This window comes from Octopus bimaculoides, chromosome 25 (assembly GCF_001194135.2).
Source record: "Octopus bimaculoides isolate UCB-OBI-ISO-001 chromosome 25, ASM119413v2, whole genome shotgun sequence".
In the NCBI taxonomy this organism is placed as follows: Eukaryota; Metazoa; Mollusca; class Cephalopoda; order Octopoda; family Octopodidae; genus Octopus; species Octopus bimaculoides.
The window spans coordinates 22457653-22474432 of NC_069005.1; the positions used below are offsets into that span (position 1 = coordinate 22457653).

General features: G+C 36.6%; 1 protein-coding gene across 8 annotated transcripts in view; it reads right to left on the bottom strand.

Annotated features, from left to right (window-relative positions):
• LOC106882575 (striatin-3) overlaps window positions 1-16780 on the bottom strand; it is a 263926-nt gene that overhangs the window by 67079 nt on the left and 180067 nt on the right. For all 8 annotated transcript variants that reach the window (XM_052976853.1, XM_052976854.1, XM_052976855.1 and 5 more), the window contains 2 exons: window positions 12269-12344; window positions 6489-6665 (listed from right to left, as the gene is read on the bottom strand). In XM_052976853.1, the coding sequence (XP_052832813.1) occupies window positions 6489-6665; window positions 12269-12344 (253 nt within the window). The remainder of the gene's footprint in view (window positions 1-6488; window positions 6666-12268; window positions 12345-16780) is intronic.

Below are 16780 nucleotides of genomic sequence, written 5' to 3' on the forward strand. Positions count from 1 at the left end.
TATATATATATATATATATCTAAAGATGTTAAAGCAAATATGCATTCCCATCATTTATGTCTAATTTCTCCCACTTACATATTGATGCAAGCAACATACAGCCCTTTTCCTATGCTACTGTTATTTTGTTAATTATTCTATGACATCCCTTCGTATCCCCCACCTCTCTCATATTTTCCCACCCGCCCTGCCATTTTGCCATTTTCTGACTTTTTTCTTTTAATCTGTCAACTCTCTTGATCCATTTCCTTTCTGTCAACTTCCTCTCCCAGCATCCCTCTTTCCCCCCTCCCCCCACTTCCAATCTGGTCTCCCACATTCCTTTTCTATTTTGTTATTTGCTTGCTTTAATCACTTCTCCTCCTGCTATGCTTTTCTTTTGCTTATGACTAACAACCAGTATTTCATCTTTATTCCTCCTGCATTGGATTGGTTCATTTATATTGTTTTACATCATCTTAGTTAAAATGACTGAAGTATTTTCTTCTTCTCTTGTCCTAGCCGCGCAGGCATAATCATATTGTTTTGGGTGTTCTTCATGTTCTCATTGCTTTAATATAGTGTAGGCCAAAAGTCACGCACCAAAACATTTGACATTTTATTTTTATTATGTTACTCTTTACTCTTTTACTTGTTTCAGTCATTTGACTGTGGCCATGCTGGAGCACCGCCTTTAGTCGAGAAAATCGACCCCAGGACTTATTCTTTGTAAGCCTAGTACTTATTCTATCGGTCACTTCTTGCCGAACCGCTAAGTTATGGGGACGTAAACACACCAGCATCGGTTGTCAAGCAATGGTGGGGGTGGGGGACAAATGCAGACACACAAACACACATACATTTATTATAATTATTATTATTATTATTAATTTTGCTCATCACATACAAGTACATGTATATTCATCATTATTTTAATCATTTTATTCAATTTTCAAAAAACTGAACCATGTCTTTGACAATTCTGGAATGTACTGAACTTATTTTGTGCATGACTTTTGGCCCACCCTGTATGTGTCTATATGTGTATACATACATGCATACATACAAACAAACAAACACATTTCATCATCATTTAACATCTGTTATCCTTGCTGGGATGGTTGGACTCACACACATACCTTTTATCTTTTACTTGTTTCAATCATTAGACTGCAGTCATGCTGGGGCACTGCCTTGAAGAATTTAAACCAAGTGACTAAGAGTTAATGAACTTAGGTGGCGTTGGATACAACTAATAGTGTATTATATACTTGTATGTCCAATACAGTGTGGTACCCCACCTTGATTCAATTTTTATGATGAGCAATACTCACATGAATCAATGTACAAATGAATCAATCACAAAGATTTTTCAACATGAATTGATATTAAATGCAACAACAACCAGTTTCAGACAGTAAAGAGAAACAGGTCTCTTGGCAGGGATTAGACATATTTCTCACTTCATAGGAGACTGCTGTTTCAATCATAAGCAAGCTGTTTGTTGTGTAATCTTTTGTAATCATCAATATGATTGCCTAGCAACCAATAGCTATATACAGTTTAAGTCTCATGAAAGAATTGTTTCTCATTCTGACTCAAAATTGCTGCTAATAATGGCTAATATCTTTTATGTTAATGCTTTCTGCATTTGTGGAATGGTTCATTTGTCAGAGCCATTGTTTTTTTCATTCACTCCAAATCAACCCTAATTAAGCCCAAGGATGGATGCTTCTTCCTACAAGTGACCACACAATGATGAAGTAGGAATAAGAATGGGGCTGGTGTGTTTTGTTCCATCAGGTAAACAATGTTAGGAATAATGAAGAGACCACAGGTATTTAGGGAAAGAAATAAACAACAATCAAGAAAAACATATCTTAAACAGATCACCTCTTCCCACATGTATAGGGGGAACATTCCTTGCATAGGGCCAACATTCCTACTTTCAAAAAAGGCAAAGTTACAGAAGCATCAACAACAATACAAAACCTGGGAGAGGAAGACCTTCCCTCAGGGAAATATATGACACAGTGAATCCACAGGGGGTGCACAGAAAAGACAATCTCCTAAAAATATCTGGAAGCAGGATACTGTGACAGAGTTGAACAAACAGAGATTCGACTGGACGAGAAAAGACAGCACAGAGTCAAGAACAGTAGAGAAAAATCATTGATGGTTTATGCTCCATAGGGAGCAAAAGGTTCAAATAAGAAAAGCAAGAGAGACACTAAGTTTGTGTCTAAAAGCCTGGCTATTAGAAGATCTGGTGGGCAAGCTTTCTTAAACCATTTTATGCCACAAATCATATTAGTTTATTCACACATGCACCACATTCTATTATGATAGATGATAAGAGGTTGCTAGTCACAAGCTCACCCCCTCCTCCATTTCCTAGCAGAAAGGGAACACAGTTAGTGGTTCCACCCAAACCAACTCACAGCGCAATAAAGCCATTTCTGAGAAAATGAGAAGAAAGACAGTGAGAAGAAAAAGGATTGAACTTACAACTTGACTGGCTATCAGATGGATGGAAAGTAAATTTGAGCACAACAGGATTTGAACAGAATGCAAAGAGCTGGAGCAATTACTGCAAGGTATTTGTTTGATGCTCTAATGATCCCAATAATCAAATGTCATGGACAAGACACCCAAGTTAAAGACAGCACATGCTCACCAGAATTAACCCTTTAGCATTTACACTGCTCATACTCGGCCTCAATAATCAACCTGATTTATCTTTGGATTGGCCAGATCCAACCTCTCACACTTACTCTACAATATTATTCTAAAATTAAACAACTTTGTCATTGAAATCTCAAAGCTACAAGATAATGCAAATTTTTATCAATGTGAATAAATAAGCATTACGTTTGACAGAGAAATCTGAATACTAAAGGGTTAATCTCTATTCTGGTTTAAGACCATTACAAACCACCTAGTCTTTGAGTAACTTTAGCAGAGTCCATTCTGCTGCAATAATTCAGATCAGAGCGCTGAAGATGAAAAAAAAAAATCCCAAAACACTCCATATATTGATGAGATGCTTCCTGCTGGAATAACTCAGGAGCTGTGTTTTCTTCTGCTCTTCTGATCCCTTTTCCACGAGTTTCAGATATCCTTATAAAAGATTACGGCACTGCCCCATTTCCTTTAAGGGACTGATTAAAAAAGAGAAAAAGGACTTAAATCGTTATTGACTCCTATATAGTTTAGATCTCATGCATGTATGTGCTCTTGATTTGTGAAACATACAAACATGTGCATTATCAGTTAATGAAAACCACTGATCTTACAAGAAACATATTCTAAAACTAATCTTTACTCATCTGCTAGTTACAAAAAGCCTTTCTGTACTTATTTTTTTTAAAATATTTTTTAAAATCCAAATCTCTACAGCAAGCCTAACGAAACAGTTTTCACATACTAATTTTAAAATTGTTGTAGGAAACATAAAAAAAAAAAAAAAAGCAGCCATGATCATATCGACAGAACTAGTACATGCATGAACACAAAGACAAAATATATTTGATGTATATATAAAGTACAAGTTATGCTACACAATTTCCTAAGTAAAAATGCAATTAGGAAATGAGATAATCAATAATCAAACAGTAGAAGAGAAAAGAAAAGCATTTTTTTTTTCTTTATTAAATGTATAAATTCTTTTTATTGTAAATGTGAAATATAAGCAACGGTCAGTATTTCTTGTTGATTTGACCTGCTAAGAATAACTTCTAACATACCACAAAGTACACTTATGACAAAATTTTTTACATTTTATTTTAAAATTCTCTCTCTCACTCATGTGTGTGTGTGAGAGAGAGAGAGAGAGAGTAAAATGAGTTATAGTTACTTGTATAACATTGCTTCCAAGATTTCATATCACACTTTAAGACACTTGCCTCCACAGCAAGTTTACAACTTCAGAACTACCCAGAATTCATCCCTTAAATGATCCCGTTTTTCTAAGGTGGGTGAATATAGAGTGCGTATAAAACTTGCTAATGGTATTGCGAAGAATTATGAAGGACTTACAGAGAATACCTATAAGATTAAATGCAATCAGCAAGTACATTCATTTAGGTCAAGAGATAGAGCTATTTCTGAATCTCTGTTTCAATATATCCGGAAATTAAGGGATGGAAAAACTGAAAACCTTCCCACATCATGCAATATTGTGGACGGAGTACCCCACTAATGAAGCAAAAGGATGAACTTTGAGTTCATCTGAGAAATTCATTATTCTGGCTTAATTATTAAGATCATGTCCTTTGTTGTCATATATTAAAATTCTGTTAATAAATTTCCAAAAGCCAGCAAGATAATCTTTTTTTTTGGTTGCAGTTACCATTCCTCACTCTAAAGTAGTTATCTGCTACCCAGTTATGAGGACTTATCTCCTACCAGCACTCATAAGAGAATGTTGCAGCCTTTCATAAAACCATTATTGACAAATGAAAATTTACCTAATCAGTGTTCCTCATTAGCCTATATCAAGTCCCCTCTTCTCTTTGTTCCCTGTGTGTATATCCAGATTGTGTCTGTCTCTGTGCATCAACATATGCACAAGTATCCTCATTTTCACACACACACATTACACTCTAAACACAGATACAATATTATGTTTACATTAATACCACCACACAGTCAACCATTACATTAGTTCAATAATAGTAGTAATAGTACAAGAAACAATTACTAAATTACATTAGGTCAAAGGTTAATAATAAAATATTTTTGTTGAATTGCAGTTTTGTTACTCACACACCTTTTCACAAGTGTAGATTCAAAACAAACATGCATACACACACACAAGTAAGTAAAGGAACTGTCATGTATTTCAGTGATGAGTGTACAGTTGTTTAATCAATTGAACAACCCATATATTGAATTAAAGACTAAGTGGCTGAGCATTCCACAGAGACTTTCATCCTTAACACGTTAACCACTACATGTAGCATTAGTGGTTCACACAACCACCATATGACCCACATGGTTTCGAGAATATTTAAATAACATGAGTGCTAAATATTAAAGTTCCATTATGAACTATTGTAAAATTGAAGAAAAAAAAAAAAAATTACATTTCCTTACGTGGTGTGACCAGTAAGTTCCAATAACAGGCTGTAGCAGTTAATATTTTCAGAACCTTCATGTCCGTTTTCCATGCTGGCATAGATTAGACAGTTTGACTGAGACTGGTGAGTCGGAGGATGCACCAGGTACCAGTTGTCCGTTTTAGTTTGGTTTCTATGGCTGGACACCCTTCCTAACACCAACCACTTTACAGAGTGGATTGGATATTATTTCAAACATGTCACTGATATGGGTACCTTTCATATGTCACTAGCACTAGTGCCCTTTACATGTTGCTGGCACAGGTGCCCTTTATGTGTCACCAGCATGTTTCACAGGCACAAGTTTTTTTACATATCACCAGCACTACCATGTTTGACAAGGCTAGACCTTTGAATTATAGACACAGTCTAGCCAACAGGCTTCCAAACAGTTTCCATCAACCCAATTTCACTTGCAGGGCTTGGGTTGACCTGAAGCTATGGTAACACTTACTCAAGATTTCACACAGTGGGATTAAGTCCAGGACTTCTTGATTGCAAAGTGAATATTTTAACTACTCATCCATGCTGTGCCCATGCTTTTGTTTTTTATACATGTACAATGGCTGCAACTCTATTTTAAGTAATGCCATCATTTGATTGTTCTGTTAAATATGAGCAGCATGGTTGTTGCTTTTCAGTCCTGCTAGAGACTGACACCCTTTTGTATAGATGTAACTACAATGGGCATCTCTTGCAGTAGTGTTAAAATAGTGTCTTGGTGAACCATCATATGATGTCTCAGTCAGTTTCCTGATGCACATTATTTTCTACACTCCCTGCAAATAGAGATGCTGTATAATGCAAAGTTAACAACTTCCCTGTGTATGTGGCTTCTCTGATAACGTCTAATACCTGCCAGACATATCCACACTTGTTGCATGTTAAATTGGGATAGACATCAGTATATCCAGGCAAATTTACATCAAGACTCTTACAAACATCTTTCATGCGTGATTCATACTCAATAAAATTTTGTTCCAATTTCTTCATCCCATTATTCATTGCTTTCTTCTATGATCTAAGGCAGTGGTTCCCAAAGTAGGTGGTACTGAAAAGATCAGTGAAAAGATCTGTAGGGGTTGGTGAAGTAGCGTAATAATGGGGTGGCCAAAAGGGGGGCGATGGGTGTAAAAACAACAAAATAATGAGTTAATGAGTTAAGTGTTATTTGTGAAATATAGTTGTTTTGAATCTCATGCAAAAAGTGGTCTGTTTGTGGTGGTAGTCATGGTGAATGGAGGAGGGGGGTTAGGAATGCAGCCTATCTGCCAAGGGGCAACAGCCTGGAAAAGTTTGGGAACCACTGATCTTAAAGTGAGGTTTTCTCATCTATTTCCCATACATACCTAGACAGACAGACTGGCAATATCATAAGCAAATGCTTACCTTTTTGTCTGGGGTTCTTCATCAACAGGTCTTGGTTTATTTGGTTGTTCTCCATTGATCAGTGCTGCTTGGGTACAATCAGTTTCGGAGTTGTGAGGTTGAAGTCCCAGTAAGGAGCGCACCTTTGCTGACCTGACGTCAATTATGGTATCGGTGTAACCAATCTCATGTAAGTATCTGAAATAGTGGCGAAAAGAGGGAGAGTCAAACATCATCACCATCCTCAGAGGAAAAAGGCAACCTTATGGATTGAGTACTAGAGAAGAATTGGAGATACTCTTTACCAACAAAGGACACTCGTTAAATAAACAAAACAAATTAGCAGTTTCCTGTGAACATAGAGAAATAGACATTTCAGTACCATGGAATTAGTGATAACCTAAAATATGAATATATGATAATTAATCACTACCATAATATTCAAAATAACTTTCTCTATGTTCGTATACACTGTCTAAACAGTACATTATAGCTTACTAAACACTCCTCCTTCAAAATCCCTCTTCTATCATCCTCCACCACAACAAATAATAGCTTATGTATACCTGAGTTACACTAATAATAAAGGCAATATCATGGACATTATTGGTACCACTATTGACTTTGCCACACCTTAATAACACCTAACCACTAATTTCTTCCTGTTACTGGTATATTTGCCAGATAAAATTTCAGTTATTCCATTCATACCCTTGCTTTTATCATCACTGTTGAACTCACAAAATCTTATACTGCTCAGAGTTTATATCCATGGGACAATCTATGGTTACATGTGTATAATTCCGGATTACATCCTGGCTGTAATGGTGGACTTTCATGTCGTAAAATATGGGTGAGGGTTCCGTAACTTCTTGGTGAACAACCTACACAAATGACTAGCTTATGGTGATCAAATGTGTGTGTTGTACATACCACATGTTGAAGTGATAGCAGAGCAATATGAAATAAAGTGTTCTGCTCAAGAACAAAACACACTGCCCAGTCCAGTAACCAAAACCATGATCTTGCAATCATGAGCGCAGTACCTTAATCGCTGGGCCACACACCTACATAATAGACATAGAAACATGCCAAATTTATTTATTTCTCCATAAATTGAACAAATGACAAACCGCCTAAATCGATTTTCAACCCTCATTCAGGTCTCACCAGAGGTGTCTACATCACTTAACCAATTCCAGAGAAACAAGTAGCCAATCCATTGATATACACATCAAATCTATTAAGTAGCTCCAGAGAACTGGAAGCTAACACATGACCTCATTCCAACTTGCAAAAGTATTATACTAGCAGCAGGCAATAGGTCTGCCTGTAACTACCTGTATTCTATGTGTATGTGTGTGTATAAATGGGATGCTACCAGTATGAAATGCCTGCATTTATCTATCTGTATTGACATGTGTATGCGTCTATACATATATGAATACACACACACACGTTTATGTTTGTTTACATGAATATATGTATGTATATTTACAAGATTGTGTATATGCACTCTGTCAGGAACTTTAAACACGAGTGTGATTTATATATGCCTTTTAAAATGATAAAAGTCAGCTACTGTTAAAAGGTAACAACTACATTAATATGCAAACTGCCAACCTGTCAAGATCTTTCTGCCCAGAACACCATAAATCTATCATGATCAAGAAGTTAATTTTACAACCCAAATATGACCTACCTCAAGCTTAATTATCTCCTTTACCTTATCCCAACTTTTATCTATAACTCTTATGTGTGTCTTTATACTTTGTTCATAAACTACATTCCACTTCTGTAGTTGTTGCCATGGACACCATCATTACTAACAATCTAACTCTCTGCTCTCTAATCTCTACTTTTTCATTTCTTTATATGTATGTGTGAGTGTATGTGTGCACACATGCAGACACACACAGATATATACATATATATATATATATATATATATATATATATATATATATATATATATTATTCTTAAAAATAAGAATGTTGTTCATGCTGACTAAGAAGTTTGGGCAGTCCAATGATGGCTTAACAGGCCAAAACTTTGAAGTCACTGTCAACAATATTCTTGTTTAAGAGTAATAAATTTGTACTCTGCAAAAGTATAGAGTAACCCATCAGATTAACATGAACTTGTTTTTATCATAACTGAACATTAAGGCATAATCGTTGACATGCTGAGCAAATGCTTAGTGGCATTTCATCTGTCTTTATGTTCCATTTATCATTTCACAGAAGTCTGCTTTCTCTTACATCCTTTCAACTTAACTCTTTCCTGAAATTGCTGGCCTTGAGCCAAAATTTGAAACAATTATTATTATCATTATTATTAAGGTAGTGAGCTGACAGATTTATTAGCACTTCAACTGAAATGCTTAGTAGCATTTCTTCTGATTCAGTATGTTCCATGTTCAAATTCTACTATGGTCAACTTTACTTTTCATTCCTTCAAGATTGATAAAAATTAAGTACTAGTCAAATACTGGAGTTGATGTAATCAACTACTCCATCTCCCTAATACTGCTAACTTTGTGATAAAACTTTGAAACATCATCATTATCATTTAATGTTCACTTTCCATGCTGGCATGGAATGGACGATTTGACATGGAGCTGTCCAGACTCTGTCTACTGTGGCATGGTTTCTAAGGCTGGATACCCTTCCTAGTTGCCAACCACTTAACAGAGTGTGTTGGGTGCTTTTTATATTTTATTATTGAAGGAACAAAGCTCAGGTTTGGTCTTATTCCTGAAAGGATTTATGGGTGTAGTAAGTTATTACTTGTGACCTTAGGTATCCACAAATTTTCGGCAGTCTTTTAAGTGCTTAGAACCCTCCTGATAATCCTTGCTGTCCCTAAGTGGCAAACTTTCTGTAAGGGCTCTACTGGGCATTCTATTTCAATCTCCTTCAGCCATTTGTCTATATCTTTGCTTATTGTTCCCAACACACCAATTATTATAAGCATGACCTTTACTGTTCGCATGCTCCAAATTCTTCCTATTTCAAATTTTAAGGGATTGTATTTTCTTTGTTTTTCTTCCGCCTTCTTTACGATCCTGGAATCAAACAAACATGATGGTTCAATAAGTAAATAACTTCGCTAATCCTTATCTATGATTGTAATATCTGGTCTATTATCTTCTAACTTCTTGTCCATTTGAAGAGGTAAGTCCCACAAAATTTTACATTTCTCCAACTCAAGTATTTTTTTGACTCAATGATTGCGCCATGTGCTTCCAGCTTCAAATCCCTATTTCTGATCAGTTTCCAATGTAAAACTTTTACAACATGGTTGTGCCTCCATTTCTTATATTCTTCCTGTGACAACTGTGGCTTTCCTCCCTCGTTTTCTATGATACTTCATTGTTCCCATTATATACTTTACCACGTAACATTTCTAAAATCTTCTTCTCCTCATCATTCAAGTCTTGTGCAGTACTTACTGTCACTTGTCCATCTAGATCGTCTTCATTATTTACTTTTTCAGTATTCTCTGGTACTCAGCAGTTTCCATCTGTTTCATGTTCTTCATCTCTTATCCCTTCATTACCATTTTCTGCTACTGCTGTTTCAATCTCCTTCTGCTCTGTATTTTTTATCATGTTTCTCTGAATTTCTTCAATCTCTACTCCTGTAATCCAGTTGTTCCTACAGATCGCTCTTGCTTGGTCTATCAGTCGCTGGGTGAATGCTCCAAAACCTCCTTTTCCATCCCACATTCTTTTCATTTGATTCATGAAGCCTCTTTTATTGGGCTCACTTCTCAGCCAGCATTCTATTACTACTCTGTTTACTTCTTTTTCCTATTTCATTCTGGTTCTGATCAGATACTCCCTGCCTGCTGTGCCTGACACCTTCACTGTAAACAGTTCCAGTCTCCTTAGCGCAGTTGTGGTTATTATTTAATTTTGAAATCACTCATTTAGAGGTCGCACTTGTAAGGTTGTGCAATCACCAGTGTCTTTATGATGACACCATCACTAGGTGGGTTACTAGCCAAGGCTCCAAGAGTCCACACCTTCCCTCGTGTAAACTGTTTTTAGTGCCGGTCTCATTCAATCCATTGTTTCATATCTTTGTATTTGACATTTTCACTCCTGAGAAATTTGGTGTCAAGGTGGCAGAGCCACCAGTGTTTTTATTGAGTTACCTTTTCCAGAGGAGTTGCTGACCAAGGCTGAAGGGACCCCTCCTCCGATGAAACAGGCTTAACCCCGCCAGCTGCCAACCAGGTATTTCTAGGTCTCGGAGTGGGCTTACAGGTACACTTTGCCCAACAGTAACCTGAAGATAATTGTGGTTAAGGATAACCTTGTTCTTCCCATGTTGTGATGCCACAGCTGGATGCAGTTTCATGCCATACCTAGGGCATGTAAATTCAAATTGTTGCCATCGTCATCATCATCAGCAGCATATATATCTATATCTATCTATCTATCTATCTATCTATATATATATATATATATATATATATATATATATATATATATATATATATATGGCAGATACAATATACACTAAGAGTGTATGGGAAACAGATTTTCTCAGATGCCCAGGAGGATACCTAAAGGTAGTAAATGGCTTCTGTTCCCTAGTTGATCTATTTAACAGTGGAGAAGGAAGGTTGTTCTGGTAGTATAATTACTAGAATAGAATTGAATGGAGAAAGACCAGAAAGCTATTACCTCTGTTGGTAACAAATGGTTTCCGTCAGAGTGAAAGGGAAGATCGTATGATGCTTGTGTCCTAACTGCTATACTACATGATGTGGGCCTTGAATGCAGATTTGCAAAGACTAAAAAGAAATGAAGGAAGCATGCCCTGCTGTGGATGTGTAACAACTGTGTGTATGAACGATGAAGAACAACCATGTTAAGAGAAGATCTAGGCATAAGAAGCATCAAATGTAGTGTATAAGAGTAAAGACTTTACTTGTATGGATATGTGATGCATATAGATGAAGACAGCTGAATAAAGAATTGTCAATTACATGATGTGGATAAGGCTTGTGAAAGTGGAAGACCCTAAGAAGACAGGATGAAGTAGTAGAGGTTGATCTCAGATTTTGAGCCTCGTGGAGAAGATGACAAAGGAGCAACATGATTGGGGATTTGTGGTGTTTTAGAAAGATCAATCCAGCATAACAAGTTTGAAGTTCTGGAAGCATAATACGAGGGGATACTGAAGAGTTCCTGGCTTTGGGTAAAAGAAAATACAGGAAGATGAGTTAATCAGGATTTTATTCAACATATACCCCTCTCAGATTCACACACTTCTTGCAGCGGTTCTTCAGTTTTTCTCAGTCCAGTAATAGAACTTGGAAGGTTGGGCCTACAACCAAGCCTTTTGTGATAACCTTAAAGCCCCATTTCCTGCTGTTGTATTTTCACTGACCCCTCCATCAGTCACTTTCTAATTACAGCAGTATTCTGTTGTTGTAACCAAAGGTAAACTGAGATGCCCATTTCATCCTCTTCTAGGCAGGTGAAAGTCACATGACAACAGGTAAATGTAACTGACAGGTAAAAACCACACTCACATTATGTCATATCAGCAAATTTCAGCCAAATTTTTATGATTTTTACACTAGACTAACTGCATTTCATCAAGATTTTTATTTCTTAACAGGATTAGATTTATATAGAGAAAGTACTACAGGACTTCAAGAGTTACATATCTAGTGACAAGCAAGAGAGAGATGGCCAGAAGCTATTTCAATTGTTAGAAGTAGTAGTAGTAGGTACAAAGAGGAGAGAGATATATAGGGGGTTGTATAGGGTTGTACTTACTGTCGTAGAAGTTGTCTGCCTTGTCGCCAAGCTGTGTTATTGGAAGTGAGAGATTCACCGTCACCTAACTGATCATCTGAAAATACAGAAAAACACAAACCAAAAATGAAAACAGAAGTCCTCACGAAATGAGTCCATTAGGTAAGTGTGCATTGAAAGCAGTATACGGTTTGGCACAACAAAGGTATGTTTGAATACAGTAGTTGATCTCATGTATGTCACACACAATATATGATTCATATATGAATGTTTGGATTTATAAATAAGAAGAAAAGTATGCATGCATGGATGTGTGGTAAGAAGCTTGCTTCCCAACCAATAGTTCCAGTTTCAGTCTATGTGGTATTTTGGGTAGGTGTCTTCTACTATAGCCTCGAGCTGACCGAAGCCTTGTGAGTGGATTTGGTAGACAGAAACTGAAAGAAGTTAATCGTATATGTATGTGTGTGTATGTATCTGTGTTTGTCCCCTCTACCACTGTTTGACAACCAGTGGTGGTTTGTTTACATCCCCATAACTTAGTTGTTCAGTAAAAGAGACCAATAGAATAAGTACCAGGCTTTTAAAAAATAAGTACTGGGGTCAATTCATTTGACTAAAATTTTCAAGGCGTGTGACTCAATAGAATATTAAACTAGTTATTTTGTTGCACAAGAAGTAAATGCAACACAACAGAATATTTTGTAAGAGATGTGACAAAAGTCATACAATTACTAAACAATGTGTAACAAGATGCACAATGACATGTAGCAAATGTTTTGATAATAACTAGAATGATATACGAGATGCAAGGAACAGATGTACAACTGGCATTGATCATGTGACGATGGTCACTCCTGTCCAATTCAACGTATGAGTGTTTGAAGGAGAAGATTTATAAAAAATTAAAAAATTGAGAAAAAGACAAAAATGTCAGACAAAGACAAAAAAAAAACAACTTTAAAAGTAAAAGAATAAAAAATGCTGCATATATTTGCAATGGATGCAGTGATATAATCTGAGTCCAGGTATGGATTTTGCTAGGAAGTCACAATGGGGACAATGATGATTTAGATTTTGCTTCGGATTGGGAAAATGTGTCTGCTGATCGCAGGATATAATTCTTTTATTGTTCTGTTTCTTCATCTCAAGTTGTTCTGATGCATCATGACACATTTTACGCCATGCAGATCAATCAAGGCAATGACATTCCAAAATGTCAAATTAAGCTGTAGAGACTTTAGTGATTGTTTCAACTTATCCTGATACCTAAGGAAAGACGTTCCTTTACCATGGAATCCCTCTACTTGTTGGTCATACAAAAGAATTTTTGGAATGCAGCAATCCTCTTTCATTCAAACGTATCCTACTCATCTGCACTGAATTCTTCTCAGCAGCATACTTTTGCATGTGACAATACATCATGTGTAATAATCAATGGACAATGCAGCAGATACAAACTGTGAATGGACATGTGACAATAGTAACAGATGCACAACAGGCAATGGATATACAACAATACAAAAGATGCACAACAGACAATGGATATACAACAATACAAAAGATGCACAACAGGCAATAGATATGTGACAATTCAACAGTTGCACAACTGGCAATGGACATATGGCAATGCAACAGATGTGCAACAGTATAACAGCAACACTGATTCGCATATTATGCCAATGTGATGATACCACTATGTATATAATGCATACAGCAGCTGTTTTATAATTAGACAACAAAGAATCCTCTCAAGTAAACAAGGAAGTGTTTACGGAGTTGCTTAACTCGCTAGAAATAACAGTTAACTCCCCACAAGCTTAAGTCACTCTGCAGTCTTAAAATAGCTTGATCAGCAGCCAACACACACAAACACAAGGAGAGAGAGGGGGGGAGTGTCACTGAAGGGACACAAGCACTATGGAAACTAGAGTGGACTATTTCCTGTAGAAGAGAGGGGAGTGGGAAGCAAGGGACACGCAAACACGAACATAAACACACTCACAGATATACTAGCAGGAAGTTATTCAGAAATAGTTTAGCTTGCAATTACAAAAAATGTAAATAAATCAAGAGAGAAAAAGAAGAAAAAGGCAGGAGAACCAAGGAGAATGGAGGTTAGTGTGCATGTGTGTATGTAGATATGTGTGAATGAGTGTGTGAATGCAAAATGACTTCATAAACAAACAACACCATAAATGTAGGTAGAGAATCACAGCTCAAGTGTTCTTGTGATTCTTGTCAGAAATTTTCTGCTAATTGTGTAGGCAGTATTGAGTCTTTTAAAATGTTTACTAGTTTCACAAACAACAGTCCCAGATTCCGAAACTCCCCCCCTGGTGGCTTGGATGATTTCACAAACAACAATTTCAATCCCTGCCCCTACACCCAAACCCTTTCTTGTTATTTATCTTTTACTTGTTTCAGTCATTAGACCGTGGCCACACTGGGGCACAGCTTTAAAGAATTTTAATCAAACTTATCAATCTCAGTACTTATTATTTTTTGTAAAGACTGGTAGTTATTCTATCAGTCTCTTTTGCCAAATTACTAGATTACAGGGATGTAAACACATTAACACCAGTTGTCAAGCAGTGGGGAGGTGGAGACACAAACACACACACAGATGGGCTTCTTTCAGTTTCTGTCTACCTAATCCACTCACAAGGCTTTTGGTCAGCCTGAGGTTATAGTAGAACACACTTGTCCAAGGTGTCACACAGTGGGACTGAATCCAGAACTATGTGGTTGGGAAGCAAACTTCTTACCCCACAGCCACAGTTTGTTTGAAAAATGGAAATAATTTATAGAAGACATGAAACTAAATCTGTTTCTAATAAAGATACAAGGCCAGAAATGTTGGTGGAGAGAGTTAAGCAATTATAATCAATGGTTGGTACTTTATTTTATTGACCAACTCCTGGAAGGATGAAAGGCAAAATGGATTTCGAAGGATTTGAACTCAGAATGTAAATGGCCATCACCAAATATAGCAAGTAATTTTGTCCACTATTCTAACAATTCTGCCAATCCACAGTCCCAACAACAAATGTTTCTGCTTGAGACTTATGTGCAACTTGTATAAAATAAGGCAAAGACAAAACAATAATAATAATAATAATAATAATAATAATAATAATAATAATAATAATAATAATAACAACAACAACAATTATTTCTACTCTAGGCACAAGGCCATGAAAAGTTTTGGGCAAGGGAGCTAGTCGATTACATCGGCCCCAGTGCGTAACTGGTACTTATTTCATCTACCCCCAAAAGGATGAAAGGCAAAGTTGAACGTGGCGGAATTTGAACTCAGAACATAGTGATAGACAAAATACTGCTAAACATTTTGCCCGGTGTGCTAACAATTCTGCCAACTCGCCTTATTATTAATAATAATAATTGAGTCTGGTTTTATTAATAATAATAATAATAATAATAATAATAATAATAATAACAATAATAATGGTTTCAAATTTTTCCAGAAGGGAAGCAATTTTGGGGGAGGGAATAAGTTAATTACATCAACCCTAGTGTTCGTCTGGTACTTATTTTATCAACCCTGAAAAGATGAAAGGCAACGTCAACGTTGGCAGAATTTGAACTCAGAATGTAGCAACAGGCGAAATACTGTTAACCATTTCGTCTGACATACTAATGATTCTGCCAACTCACCACCTTATAAATAATAACAATAATAATAATCCTTTCTACTATAGGCACTAGGCCTAAAATTTTGGGGGAGGGGGCTAGTCAATTCTATTTTCCGCCAAGTGCATAACTGGTACTCATTTCATCAACCCCGAGAGGATGAGAGGCAAAGTCAACCTCGGCAGAATTTAAACTCACATAAAGACAGATGAAATGCTGCTAAGCATTTTCCACAGCACGCTAACGATTCTGCCAGCTTGCCACCTTGATAATGATAATAATAATAATAATAATAATAATAATAATAATAATAATGGTTTCAAATTTTGTCACAAGAGCAGCTATTTTGGGGAAGAGGATGAGTCGATTACATCGCCCCCCTCAGTGTTCAACTGGTACTTAATTTATCAACCCCAAAAGGATGAAAGGCCAAGTTGACCTCGGTGGAATTTGAACGCAGAACGTAGCAACAAACAAAATACTGCTAAGCATTTCGCCTGGCATGGTAACAATTATACCAGGTCACTGCCTGCTTCACATTTAGGCACAAGGCCAGCAATTTTGAGGAGGGAGGTAAGCCAGTACCATTGACTCCAGTACTTGACTGGTACTTTATCAACCCCGAAGGGATGAAAGATGAAGCTGACCATGGTATACTAAGCCACAAGGGTTCAAAACGTACAATAGAACAACGCAAGTATTAAACAAGGAGTTTACACAGACATGTGGAGTAGGACAATAAATGTAAACAAGCAAAGAGTTATTGGCAAAGAAAAGAAAGGATAAAAGGAAGGAACAAGAAACAAACACAGACATATACTTACATGTATGTGCAGACACACATGTCCAGGAGCATATATTCACATACATAATGTAAAC